Source organism: Oncorhynchus masou, chromosome 9, assembly GCF_036934945.1.
Source record: "Oncorhynchus masou masou isolate Uvic2021 chromosome 9, UVic_Omas_1.1, whole genome shotgun sequence".
Classification (NCBI taxonomy): domain Eukaryota; kingdom Metazoa; phylum Chordata; class Actinopteri; order Salmoniformes; family Salmonidae; genus Oncorhynchus; species Oncorhynchus masou.
The window spans coordinates 87,781,931-87,804,430 of NC_088220.1; the positions used below are offsets into that span (position 1 = coordinate 87,781,931).

The 22,500-nt window shown below is 46.3% G+C and overlaps 2 protein-coding genes across 14 annotated transcripts in view; both read right to left on the bottom strand.

Annotated features, from left to right (window-relative positions):
- Nucleotides 1-19,721, bottom strand: part of st14a (ST14 transmembrane serine protease matriptase a) — a 92,585-nt gene extending 72,864 nt beyond the window's left edge. Inside the window, exon 1 of the mRNA XM_064972759.1 lies at nt 19,152-19,721. Within this exon, the coding sequence (XP_064828831.1) occupies nt 19,152-19,199 (48 nt within the window). The 5' untranslated portion in view covers nt 19,200-19,721. The remainder of the gene's footprint in view (nt 1-19,151) is intronic.
- Nucleotides 19,722-20,584: 863 nt separating this feature from the next.
- aplp2 (amyloid beta (A4) precursor-like protein 2) overlaps nt 20,585-22,500 on the bottom strand; it is a 174,177-nt gene continuing 172,261 nt past the window's right edge. For all 13 annotated transcript variants that reach the window (XM_064975371.1, XM_064975374.1, XM_064975372.1 and 10 more), the window contains one exon: nt 20,585-22,500. This exon is cut by the window's right edge and continues 907 nt beyond it. The gene's annotated coding sequence lies outside the window, so the exon portion shown is untranslated.

Sequence of the window (22,500 nt, forward strand, 5' to 3'; positions counted from 1 at the left end):
CAGACGCAGAGAGAGAGAGAGCGGCAGAGAGAGAGAGCGGCAGAGAGAGAGAGCGGCAGAGAGAGAGAGTGGCAGAGAGAGAGAGAGAGGCAGAGAGAGAGAGAGAGGCAGAGAGAGAGAGAGCGGCAGAGAGAGAGAGAGCGGCAGAGAGAGAGAGAGAGGCAGAGAGAGAGAGAGATACAGATAATACAGACATTGTCATCCTGCAAGAAACCTGGTATAGAGGAGACAGACCCACTGGATGCCCTCTAGGTTACAGAGAGCTGATGGTCCCATCCACCAAACTACCAGGTGTGAAACAGGGAAGGGACTCGGGGGTATGCTAATTTGGTATAGAGCAGACCTAACTCACTCCATTAAATTAATCAAAACAGGAACATTCTACATTTGGCTAGAAATTCAGAAGGAAATTATCCTAACAGAGAAAAATGTCCTCCTGTGTGCTACCTATATCCCCCCACTAGAATCCCCATATTTTAATGAAGACAGCTTCTCCATCCTGGAGGGGGAAATCAATCATTTCCAGGCCCAGGGACATGTACTAGTCTGTGGCGACCTAAATGCCAGAACCGGACAAGAACCTGACACCCTCAGCACACAGGGGGACAAACACCTGCCTGGAGGTGACAGCATTCCCTCCCCCGTATGCCCCCCTAGGCACAACTATGACAACATAACCAACAAAAACGGGTCACAACTCCTGCAGCTCTGTCGCACGCTGGGTATGTACATAGTCAATGGTAGGTACACCTATAGCTCATCTCTTGGCAGTAGTACTGTAGACTACTTTATCACTGACCTCAACCCAGAGTCTCTCAGAGCGTTCACAGTCAGCCCACTGACACCCCTATCAGACCACAGCAAAATCACAGTCTACCTAAACAGAGCAATACTCAATCATGAGGCATCAAAGCCAAAGGAACTGAGTAACATTGAGAAATGCTATAGATGGAAGGAATGCAGTTTGGAAACCTACCAAAAAACAATTAGGCAACAACAAATTCAATCCCTTTTAGACAATTTCCTGGGTAAAATGTTCCACTGTAATAGTGAAGGTGTAAACTTGGCAGTAGAAAATCTTAACAGTATATTTGACCTCTCAGCTTCCCTATCAAATCTAAAAATCTCAAATAGAAAACCGAAGAAAATTAACAACAATGACAAATGGTTTGATGAAGAATGCAAAAATCTAAGAAAGAAATTGAGAAACCTGTCCAACCAAAAACATAGAGACCCGGAAAACCTTAGTCTACGCCTTCACTATGGTGAATCACTAAAACAATACAGAAATACACAACGGAAAAAGAAGGAACAGCACGTCAGAAATCAGCTCAATGTAATTGAAGAATCCATAGACTCTAACCACTTCTGGGAAAATTGGAAAACACTAAACAAACAACAACACGAAGGATTATCTATCCAAAATGGAGATGTATGGGTAAACCACTTCTCCAATCTTTTTGGCTCTATAACAAAGAATAAAGAGCAAAAACATATACATGATCAAATACAGATCTTAGAATCAACTATTAAAGACTACCAGAACCCACTGGATTCTCCAATTACATTGAATGAGTTACAGGACAAAATAAAAACCCTCCAACCCAAAAAGGCCTGTGGTGTTGATGGTATCCTCAATGAAATGATCAAATATACAGACAACAAATTCCAATTGGCTATACTAAAACTCTTTAACATCATCCTTAGCTCTGGCATCTTCCCCAATATTTGGAACCAAGGACTGATCACCCCAATCCACAAAAATGGAGACAAATTTGACCCCAATAACTACCGTGGAATATGCGTCAACAGTAACCTTGGGAAAATCCTCTGCATTATCGTAAACAGCAGACTCGTGCACTTCCTCAATGAAAACAATGTACTGAGCAAATGTCAAATTGGCTTTTTACCAAATTACCGTACAACAGACCATGTATTCACCCTGCACACCCTAATTGACAACCAAACAAACCAAAACAAAGGCAAAGTCTTCTCATGCTTTGTTGATTTCAAAAAAGCCTTCGACTCAATTTGGCATGAGGGTCTGCTATACAAACTGATGGAAAGTGGTGTTGGGGGTAAAACATACGACATCATAAAATCCATGTACACAAACAACAAGTGTGCGGTTAAAATTGGCAAAAAACACAAATTTCTTCACACAGGGTCGTGGGGTTAGACAGGGATGCAGCTTAAGCCCCACCCTCTTCAACATATATATCAACGAACTGGCACGGGCACTAGAAAAGTCTGCAGCACCCGGCCTCACCCTACTAGAATCTGAAGTCAAATGTCTGCTGTTTGCTGATGATCTGGTGCTTCTGTCACCAACCAAGGAGGGCCTACAGCAGCACCTAGATCTTATGCACAGATTCTGTCAGACCTGGGCCCTGACAGTAAATCTCAGTAAGACCAAAATAATGGTGTTCCAAAAAAGGTCCAGTCACCAGGACCACAAATACAAATTCCATTTCGACACTGTTGCCCTAGAGCACACAAAAAACTATACATACCTTGGCCTAAACATCAGCGCCACAGGTAACTTCCACAAAGCTGTGAACGATCTGAGAGACAAGGCAAGAAGGGCATTCTATGCCATCAAAAGGAACATAAATTTCAACATACCAATTAGGATTTGGCTAAAAATACTTGAATCAGTCATAGAGCCCATTGCCCTTTATGGTTGTGAGGTCTGGGGTCCGCTCACCAACCAAGACTTTACAAAATGGGACAAACACCAAATTGAGACTCTGCACGCAGAATTCTGCAAAAATATCCTCCGTGTACAACGTAGAACACCAAATAGTGCATGCAGAGCAGAATTAGGCCGATACCCACTAATTATCAAAATCCAGAAAAGAGCTGTTAAATTCTATAACCACCTAAAGGAAGCGATTCCCAAACCTTCCACAACAAAGCCATCACCTACAGAGAGATGAACCTGGAGAAGAGTCCCCTAAGCAAGCTGGTCCTGGGGCTCTGTTCACAAACACAAACACACCCTACAGAGCCCCATGACAGCAGCACAATTAGACCCAACCAAATCATGAGAAAACAAACAGATAATTACTTGACACATTGGAAAGAATTAACAAAAAAACAGAGCAAACTAGAATGCTATTTGGCCCTACACAGAGAGTACACAGCGGCAGAATACCTGACCACTGTGACTGACCCAAAATTAAGGAAAGCTTTGACTATGTACAGACTCAGCGAGCATAGCCTTGCTATTGAGAAAGGCCGCCGTAGGCAGACATGGCTCTCAAGAGAAGACAGGCTATGTGCTCACTGCCCACAAAATGAGGTGGAAACTGAGCTGCACTTCCTAACCTCCTGCCCAATGTATAACCATATTAGAGAGACATATTTCCCTCAGATTACACAGATCCACAAAGAATTCGAAAACAAATCCAATTTTGAAAAACTCCCATATCTACTGGGTGAAATTCCACAGTGTGCCATCAGAGCAGCAAGATTTGTGACCTGTTGCCACGAGAAAAGGGCAACCAGTGAGGAACAAACACCATTGTAAATACAACCCATATCTATGCTTATTTATTTTATCTTGTGTCCTTTCAAATTTGTACCTTGTAAAAACACTGTATATATATATATATATATATATAATATGACATTTTCAATGTCTTTATTGTTTTGAAACTTCTGTATGTGTGATGTCTACTGTTAATTTTTATTGTTTACCTTACTTGCTTTGGCAATGTTAACACATGTTTCCCATGCCAATAAAGCCCCTTGAATTGAATTGAATTGAGAGAGAGAGAGAGAGGCAGAGAGCCAGACTCAGAGAGAGAGAGAGAGAGAGAGACAGACGCCAACAGATACCAACAGGACACTTGATGAAATTGAAAACGCAATTGACCAAAATCAGTTCTGGGACATGTGGAACAATTTAAGCACAACAAAGCCACAAGAATTAGCAATACAAGATGTAGGAATTTGGAAAACTTATTTTGATAATCTATACAAAAACATCCCACAAAAAGACTTGCAACAGAACCAATTAGAAATTAAAGAAAAATTGAACATCCTTGAATCAGTCATTAATAACAACCAAAATACATTAGATTACCCAATAACCCAACAAGAACTAAATGAAAAGCTAAAATCTATTAAATCAAAGAAGGCTTGTGGTCTAGACAACATCAGAAATGAAATGCTGAAAAACAGCACACCTGAGTTGCAAAATGCTGTGCTTAAATTGTTCAACATGGTTTTAACTTCTGGCTGCTTCCCTGATGTCTGGAACCAGGGGCTCATCTCCCCTATCCACAAAAGTGGAGACAAATCAGACCCCAATAATTACAGGGGAATTTGCGTAAACAGTAACTTGGGAAAGATTTTCTGTAGCATTTTGAATTCAAGAATTCAAACCTTTCTTCAAGAAAAAATGTAATAAGTAAATGTCAAATTGGCTTTCTCCCTAACCATCGCACTACTGACCATATATACACCTTACACACACTAATTAATAAACACGTCCACCAAAAAAAGAGGGCAAAATCTTTGCTTGCTTTATTGACTTTAAAAAAGGATTTGATTCGATTTGGCACGAAGGGCTATTCTACAAAATTCTACAAAGTGGGCTTGGTGGTAAGGTATATGACTTAATAAAATGTATGTACACAGAAAACAAGTGTGCAATAAAAATCAAAAACCAAAGAACAGAATTTTTTTCACAATGTCGAGGTGTGAGACAAGGCTGCAGTTTGAGTCCAAATCTTTTCAACATTTATATCAATGAATTAGCAGACATGTTGGACCAATCTCAAAGCCCCAGGACTCACACTATTTGACACAGAGGTGAAGTACCTGCTATATGCTGATGACTTGGTACTTCTATCACCAACCAAAGAAGGTCTTCAACAGAAAATTAATATTCTGGAGCAATATTGCCATAATTGGGCCCTGGCAGTAAATTTCCAAAAAACTAAAATCATGATTTTCCAAAAAAAAAAACAGATGTCAGAAACAAATATAAATTCACCCTGAACAACACCTTAATTGAACACACAAAAAATTACACCTATCTTGGTCTGACCATATCTGCATCGGGAAACTTTAATATGGCAGTGAATGCACTCAAAGAAAAAGCCCGCAGAGCAATGTATGCAATAAAATGAAATGATTCAAAATCAACATCCCAATTAGAATTTGGACTAAAATATTTGACAGTGTAATCCTACCAATAGCTCTTTATGGAAGTGAGGTTTGGGGGCCACTCAATAAACTGGACTTTAAAATGTGGGACAAACATCCGATTGAAGCCCTACATGCAGAATTCTGTCAGAAAATCCTACAAGTCCAGAGAAATACACCAACTAATGCATGTAGGGCAGAATTGGGCCGTTTTCCAGTAATAATGAAAATACAGAAAAGATCATTAAAATTTTGGCTACATCTGAATTCAAGTCCAAATTCAAGTCTGCAATTTAAATCACTTCAAACCCAAGAGCTGAGCCCAGAAACGAGCCCTCTCAGTCAGCTGGTGTTGGACCTCACCAACCAAGCTGACACCAGCACTGCTTCAAAAGAAAGAATTCCAATAAGCAAAATCATGAACCAATCAAAGGAATCATATTTACAACATTGGAAAAATGAAACAAAATCCCGAAGCCAACTAAATTGCTATCTGACCCTAAACAGAGAATATGAATTGGCTGATTATCTCTACTCTGTCAGAGATACGAAGCAGAGACAGATCCTTACCAAGTACAGGCTGAGTGACCACCGATTGGCAATACGACGGAGAGAGAGGCAGAGAGGGAGAGAGAGGCAGAGAGAGGCAGAGAGGGAGAGAGAGGCAGAGAGGCAGAGAGGCAGAGAGGGAGAGAGAGGCAGAGAGAGAGAGCGAGAGAGAGAGAGAGAGAGGCAGAGAGGGAGAGAGCCAGAGAGAGAGAGAGAGAGCCAGAGAGAGAGAGCCAGAGAGAGAGAGAGAGAGAGCCAGAGAGAGAGAGCCAGAGAGAGAGAGAGCCAGAGAGAGAGAGAGCCAGAGAGAGAGAGAGCCAGAGAGAGAGAGAGCCAGAGAGAGAGAGAGCCAGAGAGAGAGAGAGCCAGAGAGAGAGAGAGAGAGAGCCAGAGAGAGACAGAGAGAGAGGGGCAGACGCAGAGCGAGAGAGAGAGGCAGAGAGAGACAGAGAGAGAGAGACAGAGAGAGACAGAGACAGAGACAGAGACAGAGAGAGAGAGAGAGAGAGAGAGAGTGGGAGGAAGACTTTCCCTGAGTTAAATGTTGCCAAACCTGCTCGGAGGGAGCAGGCAGGTAGCTCGAGGTGGGTCTCCACTAATCACTCGGTCAAATCACTTCAGGTTTTGAGTTTCGTTGGCGCTTCGTTTAAAAAGTGAATACATAAAGTAACAAAGCTGTATTTTGGGATTCAACAACACAACCTAAAGTAGGCCTGTTCTATTGGCTTATAGCCAACGTCAATAACACCTCAAGTGACTCAACACCCAGCATGACAGAAAGACTGCCTGACTACAATCACCCACAATGCTCTCTGTGCCAAGACTGCTGTTGGCTCAGACCCGAACACTACAATACGGCATCTTCTTTGCCAATAATATTCTCCCTGGATTGACCCACCTCAAAACGCGCAGGTGTGCCATTCCGCCTCAAAACGCGCAGGTGTGCCATTCCGCCTCAAAACGCACAGGTGTGCCATTCCGCCTCAAAACGCGCAGGTGTGCCATTCCGCCTCAAAACGCACAGGTGTGCCATTCCGCCTCAAAACGCACAGGTGTGCCATTCCGCCTCAAAACGCACAGGTGTGCCATTCCGCCTCAAAACGCACAGGTGTGCCATTCCGCCTCAAAACGCACAGGTGTGCCATTCCGCCTCAAAACGCACAGGTGTGCCATTCCGCCTCAAAACGCACAGGTGTGCCATTCCGCCTCAAAACGCACAGGTGTGCCATTCCGCCTCAAAACGCACAGGTGTGCCATTCCGCCTCAAAACGCACAGGTGTGCCATTCCGCCTCAAAACGCACAGGTGTGCCATTCCGCCTCAAAACGCACAGGTGTGCCATTCCGCCTCAAAACGCACAGGTGTGCCATTCCGCCTCAAAACGCACAGGTGTGCCATTCCGCCTCAAAACGCACAGGTGTGCCATTCCGCCTCAAAACGCACAGGTGTGCCATTCCGCCTCAAAACGCACAGGTGTGCCATTCCGCCTCAAAACGCACAGGTGTGCCATTCCGCCTCAAAACGCACAGGTGTGCCATTCCGCCTCAAAACGCACAGGTGTGCCATTCCGCCTCAAAAAGCACAGGTGTGCCATTCCGCCTCAAAACGCACAGGTGTGCCATTCCGCCTCAAAACGCACAGGTGTGCCATTCCGCCTCAAAACGCACAGGTGTGCCATTCCACCTCAAAACACACAGGTGTGCCATTCCACCTCAAAACACACAGGTGTGCCATTCCACCTCAAAACACACAGGTGTGCCATTCCACCTCAAAACACACAGGTGTGCCATTCCACCTCAAAACGCTTGTAACCCACCATATCAGATATTTAAAAAAAATTTACAATATAATTCGATATGAGAAAATAATTGATTGAACTCAAAATTGCCATATAATCTTCAATAAAAATAGTACCTTTTTTCAATTTTTTTTTACATTTATTTCACCTTTATTTAACCAGGTAGGCTAGTTGTTGTTGTAGTAGTAGTTGAGAACAAATTCTAATTTACAACTGCGACCTGGCCAAGATAAAGCAAAGCAGTGTGACACAAACAACAACACAGAGTTACACATAAACAAACGTACAGTGAAATAACACAATAGAAACATGTATGTAGTGTGGGCAGATCAGGGAGGTGAGGCAATAAATAGGCCATAGAGGTGAAATAATTACAATGTAGCATTAACACTGGAGTGACAGATGTGCAGATGATGATGTGCAAGTAGAGATACTGGGGTGCAAAAGAGCAAGAGGGTAAGTAATAATATGGGGGTAGTTGGGTGGGCTATTTACAGATGGGCTATGTACAGGTACAGTGATCTGTAAGCTGCTCCGACAGCTGATGCTTAAAGTTAGAGAGGGAGATATAAGACTCTAGCGAGTTTTGCAGTTCGTTCCAGTCATTGGCAGCAGAGAACTGGAAGGAAAGGCGGCCAAAGGAGGTGTTGGCTTTGGGGATGACCAGTGCAATATACCTGCTGGAGCGCGTGCTACGGGTGGGTGTTGCTATGGTGACCAGTGAGCCAAGATAAGGCAGGGCTTTACCTAGCATAGACTTATAGATGACCAGTGGCCAGTGGGTTTGGCAACGAGTATGAAGCGAGGGCCAGCCAAACATGAGCATACAGGTCGCAATGGTGGGTAGTATATGGGGCTTTGGTGACAAAACGCATGGCACTGTGATAGACTGCATCCAATTTGCTGAGTAGAGTGTTGTAGGATATTTTGTAAATGACGTTGCCGAAGTCAAGGATCGGTAGGATAGTCAGTTTTACGAGGGTGTGTTTGGCAGCATGAGTGAAGGAAGCTTTGTTGTGAAATAGGAAGCCGATTCTAGATGTAATTTTGGATTGGAGTGGAATGTGAGTCTGGAAGGAGAGTTTACAGTCTAACAGACACCGAGGTATTTGTATCTGTCCACATATTCTAAGTCAGGACCGTCCAGAGTAGTGAAGCTGGACTGGCGGGCGGGTGTTGGGTAGCGATCGGTTGAAGAGCATGCATTTAGTTTTACTTGCATTTAAGAGCAATTGGAGGCCACGGAAGGAGTGTTGTATGGCATTGAAGCTCGTCTGGAGGTTAGTTAACACTGTGTCCAAAGAAGGGCCAGATGTATACAGAATGGTGTCGTCTGCGTAGAGGTGGATCAGAGAATCACCAGCAGCAAGAGCGACATCATTAATGTATACAGAGAAGAGAGTCGGCCCGAGAATTGAACCCTGTGGCACCCCCATAGAGACTGCCAGAGGTCCGGACAACAAGCCCTCCGATTTGACACACTGAACTCTATCAGAGAAGTAGTTACTGAACTAGGAGAGGCAATCATTAGAGAAACCAAGGCTGTTGAATCTGCCGATAAGAATGTGGCGATTGACAGAGTCAAAAGCCTTGGCCAGATCGAGTGTCACCCCCTTTGAAGAGGGGGATGACCGCGGCAGCTTTCCAATCTTTGGGGATCTCAGACAATACCAAAGAGAGGTTGAACAGGCTAGTAATAGGGGTTGCAACAATATCGGCAGATAATTTTAGAAAGAGAGGGTCCAGATTGTCTAGCCCGGGTGATTTGTAGGGGTCCAGATTTTGCAGCACTTTCAGAACATCAGCTGACTGGATTTGGGAGAAGGAGAAATGGGGAAGGCATGGTAGAGAGTTGCTGTGGTAGAGTTGCTGTGGGGGGTGCAGTGCTGTTGACCGGGGTAGGAGTAGCCAGGTGGAAAGCATGGCCAGCCGTAGAAAAATGCTTATTGAAATTCTCAATTATGGTGGATTTATCAGTGGTGACAGTGTTTCCTATCTTCAGTGCAGTGGGCAGCTGGGAGGAGGTGTTCTTATTCTCCATGGACTTCAGTGTCCCAGAATGTTTTGGAGTTAGAGCTACCTTACATCTGATTTGGACCATAATCCTTCCTAACAGTGAGTAAGATGTGAGGAATCCAATACAATGACCGGTAACCACCCACAGGTCCCACACACAAAACCCAACAACCAGCGTCTCCATACTATGTAAATCTGGTGGTGTTTAACCTTGCTCAGATAAAAAAAAAATGCCATTCAATTTGCTTGCATTGTTTACTATAAAATGTGTATGAAACTACCAGGTTATGCCAACTTGATATAGATGCCACTGTTCCTGCTACTGTTCCTGTTCCTGTTCCTGATACTGTTCCTGATACTGTTCCTGTTCCTGATACTGTTCCTGATACTGTTCCTGTTCCTGTTCCTGATACTGTTCCTGTTCCTGCCACTGTTCCTGCTACTGTTCCTGCCACTGTTCCTGATACTGTTCCTGTTCCTGATACTGTTCCTGTTCCTGATACTGTTCCTGTTCCTGATACTGTTCCTGATACTGTTCCTGTTCCTGTTCCTGCCACTGTTCCTGATACTGTTCCTGTTCCTGATACTGTTCCTGATACTGTTCCTGATACTGTTCCTGCCGCTGTTCCTGATACTGTTCCTGTTACTGTTCCTGCCACTGTTCCTGTTCCTGCCACTGTTCCTGCCACTGTTCCTGTTACTGTTCCTGCCACTGTTCCTGATACTGTTCCTGTTCCTGCCACTGTTCCTGCTACTGTTCCTGTTCCTGATACTGTTCCTGTTCCTGATACTGTTCCTGATACTGTTCCTGCCACTGTTCCTGATACTGTTCCTGTTCCTGCCACTGTTCCTGATACTGTTCCTGTTCCTGCCACTGTTCCTGATACTGTTACTGTTCCTGATACTGTTCCTGCTACTGTTCCTGATACTGTTCCTGCCACTGTTCCTGATACTGTTCCTGCCACTGTTCCTGATACTGTTCCTGTTCCTGCCACTGTTCCTGATACTGTTCCTGTTCCTGATACTGTTCCTGTTCCTGATACTGTTCCTGATACTGTTCCTGTTCCTGATACTGTTCCTGCCACTGTTCCTGATACTGTTCCTGTTCCTGATACTGTTACTGTTCCTGATACTGTTCCTGATACTGTTCCTGATACTGTTCCTGCCACTGTTCCTGATACTGTTCCTGATACTGTTCCTGCCACTGTTCCTGATACTGTTCCTGCCACTGTTCCTGATACTGATACTGTTCCTGTTCCTGATACTGTTCCTGTTACTGTTCCTGTTACTGTTCCTGATCCTGTTCCTGTTCCTGTTCCTGATACTGTTCCTGATACTGTTCCTGCCACTGTTCCTGCCACTGTTCCTGATACTGTTCCTGCCACTGTTCCTGATACTGTTCCTGTTCCTGTTCCTGCCACTGTTCCTGATACTGTTCCTGATACTGTTCCTGATACTGTTCCTGATACTGTTCCTGATACTGTTCCTGATACTGTTCCTGATCCTGTTCCTGATCCTGTTCCTGTTCCTGATACTGTTCCTGTTCCTGATACTGTTCCTGATACTGTTCCTGATACTGTTCCTGCCACTGTTCCTGATACTGTTCCTGATACTGTTCCTGTTCCTGATCCTGTTCCTGCCACTGTTCCTGATACTGTTCCTGTTACTGTTCCTGTTCCTGATACTGTTCCTGCCACTGTTCCTGATACTGTTCCTGTTCCTGATACTGTTCCTGTTCCTGCCACTGTTCCTGATACTGTTCCTGTTCCTGATCCTGTTCCTGATCCTGTTCCTGATACTGTTCCTGATACTGTTCCTGCCACTGTTCCTGCCACTGTTCCTGATACTGTTCCTGCCACTGTTCCTGTTCCTGCCACTGTTCCTGATACTGTTCCTGTTCCTGTTCCTGATACTGTTCCTGTTCCTGATACTGTTCCTGCCACTGTTCCTGATACTGTTCCTGATACTGTTACTGATACTGTTACTGATACTGTTACTGATACTGTTCCTGATACTGTTCCTGCCACTGTTCCTGATACTGTTTCTGCCACTGTTCCTGCTACTGTTCCTGATACTGTTCCTGATACTGTTCCTGCCACTGTTCCTGATACTGTTCCTGATACTGTTCCTGTTACTGTTCCTGCTACTGTTCCTGATACTGTTCCTGATACTGTTACTGTTCCTGATACTGTTCCTGCCACTGTTCCTGATACTGATACTGTTACTGATACTGTTCCTGTTACTGTTCCTGCTACTGTTCCTGATACTGTTACTGTTCCTGATACTGTTCCTGGTACTGTTCCTGATACTGATACTGTTCCTGCCACTGTTCCTGGTACTGTTCCTGATACTGATACTGTTCCTGCCACTGTTCCTGATACTGTTCCTGCCACTGTTCCTGATACTGTTTCTGCCACTGTTCCTGGTACTGTTCCTGATACTGATACTGTTCCTGCCACTGTTCCTGATACTGTTTCTGCCACTGTTCCTGGTACTGTTCCTGGTACTGTTCCTGATACTGTTCCTGCTCCTGCCACTGTTCCTGCCACCGTTCCTGCCACTGTTCCTGGTACTGTTCCTGGTACTGTTCCTGGTACTGTTCCTGATACTGATACTGTTCCTGCCACTGTTCCTGCCACTGTTCCTGGTACTGTTCCTGGTACTGTTCCTGGTACTGTTCCTGGTACTGTTCCTGGTACTGTTCCTGGTACTGTTCCTGCTCCTGCCACTGTTCCTGCCACCGTTCCTGCTCCTGCCACTGTTCCTGCTCCTGCCACTGTTCCTGATACTGTTCCTGATACTGCCACTGTTCCTGTTACTGTTCCTGTTACTGCTCCTGCCACTGTTCCTGCTCCTGCCACTGTTCCTGCTCCTGCCACTGTTCCTGCTCCTGCCACTGTTCCTGATACTGTTCCTGATACTGTTCCTGCTACTGTTCCTGATACTGTTCCTGCCACTGTTCCTGCCACTGTTCCTGCCACTGTTCCTGCCACTGTTCCTGCCACTGTTCCTGCCACTGTTCCTGCCACTGTTCCTGTTCCTGTTACTGTTCCTGCCACTGTTCCTGTTCCTGCTACTGTTCCTGCTACTGTTCCTGCCACTGTTCCTGCCACTGTTCCTGCCACTGTTCCTGCCACTGTTCCTGTTCCTGATACTGTTCCTGCCACTGTTCCTGCCACTGTTCCTGCTACTGTTCCTGTTACTGTTCCTGCCACTGTTCCTGCCACTGTTCCTGCCACTGTTCCTGCCACTGTTCCTGCCACTGTTCCTGCCACTGTTCCTGCCACTGTTCCTGCCACTGTTCCTGCTACTGTTCCTGCTACTGTTCCTGCCACTGTTCCTGCCACTGTTCCTGTTCCTGATACTGTTCCTGCCACTGTTCCTGCTCCTGCCACTGTTCCTGATACTGTTCCTGCTACTGTTCCTGCTCCTGCCACTGTTCCTGCCACTGTTCCTGCTACTGCTCCTGCCACTGTTCCTGATACTGTTCCTGCTACTGTTCCTGCTCCTGCCACTGTTCCTGCCACTGTTCCTGATACTGTTCCTGCCACTGTTCCTGCCACTGTTCCTGCCACTGTTCCTGCCACTGTTCCTGCTCCTGCCACTGTTCCTGCCACTGTTCCTGCCACTGTTCCTGCTCCTGCCACTGTTCCTGCTACTGTTCCTGCCACTGTTCCTGCCACTGTTCCTGCCACTGTTCCTGCCACTGTTCCTGCCACTGTTCCTGCCACTGTTCCTGCCACTGTTCCTGCCACTGTTCCTGCCACTGTTCCTGATACTGTTCCTGATACTGTTCCTGATACTGTTACTGCTCCTGCCACTGTTCCTGATACTGTTCCTGCTACTGTTCCTGCCACTGTTACTGTTCCTGTTCCTGATACTGTTCCTGTTCCTGCCACTGTTCCTGTTCCTGCTCCTGCCACTGTTCCTGATACTGTTCCTGCCACTGTTCCTGCCACTGTTACTGTTCCTGTTCCTGATACTGTTCCTGTTCCTGCCACTGTTACTGTTCCTGTTCCTGATACTGTTCCTGCCACTGTTCCTGATACTGTTCCTGCCACTGTTCCTGCTCCTGCCACTGTTCCTGCTCCTGCCACTGTTCCTGCTCCTGTTCCTGCCACATTTAACTATTTTTATTTTATTTTTTTCTTTTGTATTAAACATCATTTTCTTTGCAACTTTGGGTAGAAAAACCTATTGGCTTTTTACTCATGCTAAAAATACATAGTGTGGTCATCCTCACAAGCTTGTTCAGTTCCTCTTCGGCTTCATTTCCCCTTCGATGTTTATTCCTGCAGTCAGCATGCCAATTGCACGCTCCCTCAAAACTTGAGGCTTCTGTGGCATTGTGTTTTGTGACAAAACTGCACATTTTAGAGAGGCCTTTTAGTCCCCAGCACCAGGTGCATCTGTGTAATGATCATGCTGTTCAATCAGCTTCTTGATATGCCACATCTGTCAAGTGGATGGATTATTTTAGCAAAGGAAAAATGCTCACTAACAGGGATGTAAAAAAATTTGTGCACAACATTTGAGATAAATAAGCTTTTTGTGCAGTATGGAACATTTCTGGTATCTTTTATTTCAGCTCATGAAACCAACACTGTTGCGTCTATACGTTTGTTCAGTATAGATTACAACAGCACTACTCTGAAGGGATTAAAACGTTTTAAGTATAAATCACACCCTCTCCACGTCCTTCACGGTAACAACTGTACATTGAATAGTTCCCTGGGAACATGTCGTGACAGGACAATGGGATCGGTGCATCACCGAGTGGTGGTTTCTGATTGGTTCATTCTACTCCCACTCTTTTTCTACAGCATTTTAACACAGAGCTAAATTTAGGTACAATAGTTTTTCCTGACAGTGTAAGCTATAACTAGGGCCCGGAGTTGGTAGCAATAGTAGCTATCCTGCATCGCATGACCTTTTAATGACTACAGCTCAATCTATAGAGACTCTTCATATTGACATGCCATGAAATCAGTCTTCAGACCAACAGCCTGAAAACAACCCCCACTACATAGACGCTGACTTTTAACAACGTAGTTAATACCGTCAGTTGCTACCACGCCCTCGGCGTAGAGATTGATGTGATGGAAGCCCGTCTTTAGCTCGGAGAACATTACAGTGAGAGACCCACGGTTGTGTAGCCTTCAGGTGTGGAAGTTCTCTTACCATTGTATAGGCAGGGAAGGGCCCCCTCCTCACTCTAGCTCTGCTGCCCCCACCAAAATAGTCAAGCTTTTATTGGTTGCATTTTCAATGAACTATGCTGGTGTCCGATTGCTTAGAAGACTGCAGTGGATGAATGGGACTGATGACAGTATATTCTATCAGATATCTCTTAAGCAATGAGCAGAGCAGCTTGGGGAGCTCTCTTACCGTCAATAAGCAGGGCAGCTCTCTGACCGTCAATAAGCAGGGCAGCTCTCTGACCGTCAATAAGCAGGGCAGCTCTCTGACCGTCAATAAGCAGGGCAGCTCTCTGACCGTCAATAAGCAGGGCAGCTCTCTTACCGTCAATAAGCAATGCAGCTCTCTGACCGTCAATAAGCAGGGCAGCTCTCTGACCGTCAATAAGCAGGGCAGGGCCACAACGCTAGTTTACAAAGCAAATGAATGATCAGGCTAGCTTCATCAGGCCCATGAATGATCAGGCTAGCTTCATCAGGCCCATGAATGATCAGGCTAGCTTCATCAGGCCCATGAATGATCAGGCTAGCTTCATCAGGCCCATGAATGATCAGGCTAGCTTCATCAGGCCAATGAATGATCAGGCTAGCTTCATCAGGCCCATGAATGATCAGGCTAGTTTCATCAGGCCAATGAATGATCAGGCTAGCTTCATCAGGCCAATGAATGATCAGGCTAGCTTCATCAGGCCCATGAATGATCAGGCTAGCTTCATCAGGCCAATGAATGATCAGGCTAGCTTCATCAGGCCCATGAATGATCAGGCTAGCTTCATCAGGCCAATGAATGATCAGGCTAGCTTCATCAGGCCCATGAATGATCAGGGTAGCTTCATCAGGCCAATGAATGATCAGGCTAGCTTCATCAGGCCCATGAATGATCAGGGTAGCTTCATCAGGCCCATGAATGATCAGGCTAGCTTCATCAGGCCAATGAATGATCAGGCTAGCTTCATCAGGCCAATGAATGATCAGGCTAGCTTCATCAGGCCAATGAATGATCAGGCTAGCTTCACCAGGCCCATGAATGATCAGGCTAGCTTCATCAGGCCAATGAATGATCAGGCTAGCTTCACCAGGCCCATGAATGATCAGGCTAGCTTCACCAGGCCCATGAATGATCAGGCTAGCTTCACCAGGCCCATGAATGATCAGGCTAGCTTCATCAGACCCATGAATGATCAGGCTAGCTTCATCAGGCCAATGAATGATCAGGCTAGCTTCATCAGGCCAATGAATGATCAGGCTAGCTTCATCAGGCCCATGAATGATCAGGGTAGCTTCATCAGGCCCATGAATGATCAGCCTGGCTTCATCAGGCCAATGAATGATCAGGCTAGCTTCATCAGGCCCATGAATGATCAGGCTAGCTTCATCAGGCCAATGAATGATCAGGCTAGCTTCATCAGGCCCATGAATGATCAGCCTGGCTTCATCAGGCCAATGAATGATCAGGCTAGCTTCATCAGGCCCATGAATGATCAGGCTAGTTTCATCAGGCCAATGAATGATCAAGCTAGCTTCATCAGGCCCATGAATGATCAGGCTAGTTTCATCAGGCCAATGAATGATCAGGCTAGCTTCATCAGGCCAATGAATGATCAGGGTAGCTTCATCAGGCTCATGAATGATCAGGCTAGCTTCATCAGGCCCATGAATGATCAGGCTAGCTTCATCAGGCCAATGAATGATCAGGCTAGCTTCATCAGGCCAATGAATGATCAGGCTAGCTTCATCAGGCCAATGAATGATCAGGCTAGCTTCATCAGGCCCATTAATGATCAGGCTAGCTTCATCAGGCCAATGAATGATCAGGGTAGATTCATCAGGCCAATGAATGATCAGGCTAGCTTCATCAGGCCCATGAATGATCAGGCTAGCTTCATCAGGCCCATGAATGATCAGGCTAGCTTCATCAGGCCCATGAATGATCAGGCTAGCTTCATCAGGCCAATGAATGATCAGGCTAGCTTCATCAGGCCAATGAATGATCAGGCTAGCTTCATCAGGCCAATGAATGATCAGGCTAGCTTCATCAGGCCCATGAATGATCAGGCTAGCTTCATCAGGCCAATGCGAAGCTGTACTGTAGATGCCATTGCACTATCAATTAAAGTATTTGATAATTTTGTTGTGTGACTAAGATGCCATCATCAGTTTCCTAATGCTTTAGGACATCAATGTAAATAGGAGTGTTGGCACCTCCTAACTGTAGGTGTGGCTAATGAGAATGTCAATAAGCAGGGCAGCTCTCTGACCGTCAATAAGCAGGGCAGCTCTCTGACCGTCAATAAGCAGGGCAGCTCTCTGACCGTCAATAAGCAGGGCAGCTCTCTGACCGTCAATAAGCAGGGCAGCTCTCTGACCGTCAATAAGCAGAGCAGCTCTCTAACCGTCAATAAGCAGAGCAGCTCTCTAACCGTCAATAAGCAGAGCAGCTCTCTAACCGTCAATAAGCAGGGCAGCCCTCTATCCGTCAATAAGCAGAGCAGCTCTCTAACCGTCAATAAGCAGGGCAGCTTGGGCAGCTCTCGAACCGTCAATAAGCAGGGCAGCTTGGGCAGCTCTCGAACCGTCAATAAGCAGGGCAGCTCTAACCGTCAATAAGCAGGGCAGCTCTCTAACCGTCAATAAGCAGGGCAGCTTGGGCAGCTCTCGAACCGTCAATAAGCAGGGCAGCTTGGGCAGCTCTCGAACCGTCAATAAGCAGGGCAGCATGGGCAGCTCTCAAACCGTCAATAAGCAGGGCAGCATGGGCAGCTCTCAGACCGTCAATAAGCAGGGCAGCTCTCTGACCGTCAATAAGCAGAGCAGCTTGGGCAGCTCTCTAACCGTCAATAAGCAGGGCAGCTCTCTAACCGTCAATAAGCAGGGCAGCTCTCTAACCGTCAATAAGCAGGGCAGCTCTCTAACCGTCAATAAGCAGGGCAGCTCTCTAACCGTCAATAAGCAGGGCAGCTCTCTAACCGTCAATAAGCAGGGCAGCTCTCTAACCGTCAATAAGCAGGGCAGCTCTCTAACCGTCAATAAGCAGGGCAGCTCTCTAACCGTCAATAGGCAGGGCAGCTCTCTAACCGTCAATAAGCAGGGCAGCTCTCTAACCGTCAATAAGCAGGGCAGCTCTCTAACCGTCAATAAGCAGGGCAGCTCTCTAACCGTCAATAAGCAGGGCAGCTCAACCGTCAATAAGCAGGGCAGCTCTCTAACCGTCAATAAGCAGGGCAGCTCTCTATCCGTCAATAAGCAGGGCAGCTCTCTAACCGTCAATAAGCAGGGCAGCTCTCTAACCGTCAATAAGCAGGGCAGCTCTCTAACCGTCAATAAGCAGGGCAGCTCTCTAACCGTCAATAAGCAGGGCAGCTCTCTATCCGTCAATAAGCAGGGCAGCTCTCTATCCGTCAATAAGCAGAGCAGCTCTCTAACCGTCAATAAGCAGAGCAGCTCTCTAACCGTCAATAAGCAGAGCAGCTCTCTAACCGTCAATAAGCAGGGCAGCTCTCTAACCGTCAATAAGCAGAGCAGCTCTCTAACCGTCAATAAGCAGGGCAGCTCTCTAACCGTCAATAGGCAGGGCAGCTCTCTAACCGTCAATAGGCAGGGCAGCTCTCTAACCGTCAATAAGCAGGGCAGCTCTCTAACCGTCAATAAGCAGGGCAGCTCTCTAACCGTCAATAAGCAGGGCAGCTCTCTAACCGTCAATAAGCAGGGCAGCTCTCTAACCGTCAATAAGCAGGGCAGCTCAACCGTCAATAAGCAGGGCAGCTCTCTAACCGTCAATAAGCAGGGCAGCTCTCTATCCGTCAATAAGCAGGGCAGCTCTCTAACCGTCAATAAGCAGGGCAGCTCTCTAACCGTCAATAAGCAGGGCAGCTCTCTAACCGTCAATAAGCAGGGCAGCTCTCTAACCGTCAATAAGCAGGGCAGCTCTCTATCCGTCAATAAGCAGGGCAGCTCTCTATCCGTCAATAAGCAGAGCAGCTCTCTAACCGTCAATAAGCAGAGCAGCTCTCTAACCGTCAATAAGCAGAGCAGCTCTCTAACCGTCAATAAGCAGAGCAGCTCTCTAACCGTCAATAAGCAGGGCAGCTCTCTAACCGTCAATAAGCAGAGCAGCTCTCTAACCGTCAATAAGCAGAGCAGCTCTCTAACCGTCAATAAGCAGAGCAGCTCTCTAACCGTCAATAAGCAGAGCAGCTCTCTAACCGTCAATAAGCAGAGTAGCTTGGGCAGCTGTTAAACAATCTAAAAAATGCATGACAGACACACACCTAATAGAAACTTAAATTGTGAGAGGTGGTCCCCAATCAAACAAGCTATTTGTCACACACACACACACACACACACACACACACACACACACACACACACACACACACACACACACACACACACACACACCAAAATAAACACCAGAGGAAGAAACGGCCACAGTACCGGTCCCTTATTGGGGGTGTATCTCATTCCAGAGTCCTTGTAGTCCATGGTGGCTGGCGACCAGATAGATCTGTCGGTTCCTGATGTCTGTAGGCCAGCTACTCCTCAGGTAAATTCCAAGGGGAGGGAGTGTAGGGTAGGCCTTTTGTCTTCAATGGAGTCCTGCGGCCTCCACGATAACAGGTGATTCACAAACCAGCAAAAATATATATATTTAAAAAAATAAACACGGCAACCGAAATAGTACAGTTCAGGAAACCAATGTCAATACAATCAATATGAACTCAGAGTATTTCCTTTGTAGCAAATCGCACTTTTAATAGTGTGGTATCCTCCAGGAATGATAGCAAACGGACCCACCGCGGAAATCTGAGGAGAAATTCATTACGCTGATTCCGTTGCAAAACTTTTCTTAAACGGAAACAAACGTAACAACACGGGGAGTGATCTACCTGAATTTGTCCAATAGAAACTCTCGTTTTAGTTGTAAAACAACTGTTTGGACGTATGATTCAGTCCTGTTGTCGAGTACCTGCATAATGTTTTTCCGGAGCTCCGGGTTTCAGGGCGTGTCGCTGTTTAAGCGATACTCACCTGTGACTTCCTGCATCAAGACGACATTACAACCAACAGGAGAGAACAACTATTTGCACATCGTTACAACACGCTGTATAAACCTTATATGACAATTGAAATGTCTTTATTATTTTGTGAGTGTAATGTTAACTGTTCATTTTTAGTTTATTATCTACTCCACTTGCTTTGGTAATGTTAACATGTTTCCCATGACGATAAAGCCCCTTGAATTGAGAGATATATTATAGAGTATCAAGCGGTGACTTAACGTAATAACTCATATCAATTCGCTTTACATTAAGAGTTCGAGATCTTGACAGTGTTTGTTTATTTCCAGGTTGATTTGACATATTGGTCCCAGGTGTCACCGAGCAGGTGTAACAGGTTTCTGATGCGGCGGTAACTAAACACCGGCAGGTGGCGGTAGGGCTTTTTGGGTTGAATGTGGCGGGAGAAAATGGGAGTGTTTTATTTTGATTTGAGATAAGGGTAGGCTGATGAACATGGCATATTTAATTTCATTTTAATCTCTCTTAGGTGTTCGTTGTTTTTTTTTTTAATGGATTATTCCTATAATTCGGTATCGATGTTGAACTTTTTCCGTGATAGGGAGATGAGTCACGGAGCAGTATGCACCGGGGGTGGTTTTCGTTTCGTCACGCTCAGGTAATTTAGTCGAAGTAGACCTACGGTATGACCCACCGGTTTCTGTTCCAGGAACCTCCCGCGGATGACTGGTTATGATGAAACGAGGTATATCAGCAAGTGGGATGGACTATGAATAAACAACTATTTTCTAATGCATACAGGAAGTAGGTAGATAGTAAAACACCAAAATAAAAGAAGACAGGAAGCACTTTATGGAAGTAGTGGGTTTATTGATGTGCTTCCCCCCTGTAACCAGAATATGTCTGTTTCCATTGGTGTCAATCAATTCAATCAATCAATCCGTTTGATCACTACTATTGTGATCGCTGCAGTCAAGCAAGTAGTTACATAGCCGTTAAGAGTGCATAGTGAGACAGACGCATAACTGACAAACTGTCACAGGAGGAGAAAAACATAAAACAAGAAAAATGTTCATATGAGAAACAATGCACACCACAGATAAACCCTCCCAAGTGGAGCCATGATCACACCACCAACTATACGGAGACAGTTACAAGAGAGAGAGAGAATTAACTCCTGATTCTACTGTTCTCTGTCTTTCCTCCTCCCTGTTAAAAGTAACCTGCACCCATTCTCCGTTGACATCTGTCTGTCTCTTCCATCCACATCTGCCTGTCTGTCTCTTCCATCCACATCTGCCTGTCTGTCTCTTCCATCCACATCTGCCTGTCTGTCTCTTCCATCCACATCTGCCTGTCTGTCTCTTCCATCCACATCTGTCTGTCTGTCTCTTCCATCCACGTCTGCCTGTCTCTTCCATCCACATCTGTCTGTCTGTCTCTTCCATCCACATCTGCCTGTCTGTCTCTTCCATCCACATCTGTCTGTCTGTCTCTTCCATCCACGTCTGCCTGTCTCTTCCATCCACATCTGTCTGTCTGTCTCTTCCATCCACATCTGTCTGTCTGTCTCTTCCATCCACATCTGCCTGTCTGTCTCTTCCATCCACGTCTGCCTGTCTGTCTCTTCCATCCATGTCTGTCTGTCTCTTCCATCCACATCTGTCTGTCTGTCTCTTTTTTAAGGGTACGAGACAGTTCATTTAGATGGGTCAGGGTGTAATAAGGGTACGAGTAAGTCTGGTCTGAGCTGTGAGATCAGCTGGGGGTCTGCACACTCTCCTGTCTGTCTACTCTCCTGTCTGTCTGTCTGCACACTCTCCTGTCTGTCTACTCTCCTGTCTGTCTACTCCCCTGTCTGTCTACTCTCCTGTCTGTCTTTCTGCACACTCTCCTGTCTGTCTACTCTCCTGTCTGTCTGTCTACTCTCCTTTCTGTCTACTCTCCTGTCTGTCTACTCTCCTGTCTGTCTACTCTCCTGTCTGTCTACTCTCCTGTCTGTCTACTCTCCTGTCTGTCTTTCTGCACACTCTCCTGTCTGTCTACTCTCCTGTGCCTGTCTGTCTACTCTCCTGTCTGTCTACTCTCCTGTCTGTCTACTCCCCTGTCTGTCTACTCTCCTGTCTGTCTACTCTCCTGTGCCTGTCTGTCTACTCTCCTGTCTGTCTACTCCCCTGTCTGTCTACTCCCCTGTCTGTCTACTCTCCTGTGCCTGTCTGTCTACTCCCCTGTCTGTCTACTCTCCTGTCTGTCTACTCTCCTGTCTGTCTACTCTCCTGTGCCTGTCTGTCTACTCTCCTGTCTGTCTACTCCCCTGTCTGTCTACTCCCCTGTCTGTCTACTCTCCTGTGCCTGTCTGTCTACTCTCCTGTCTGTCTGCACACACTCCTGTCTGTCTGCACACTCTCCTGTCTGTCTGCACACTCTCCTGTCTGTCTGCACGCGCTCCTGTCTGCACGCGCTCCTGTCTGTCTGCACGCGCTCCTGTCTGCCTGCACGCGCTCCTGTCTGCCTGCACGCGCTCCTGTCTGCCTGCACGCGCTCCTGTCTGCCTGCACGCGCTCCTGTCTGCCTGCACGCGCTCCTGTCTGCCTGCACGCGCTCCTGTCTGCCTGCACGCGCTCCTGTCTGCCTGCACGCGCTCCTGTCTGTCTGCACGCGCTCCTGTCTGTCTGCACGCGCTCCTGTCTGTCTGCACGCGCTCCTTTCTGTCTACTCTCCTGTCTGTCTGTCTACACGCGCTCCTGTCTGTCTACTCTCCTGTC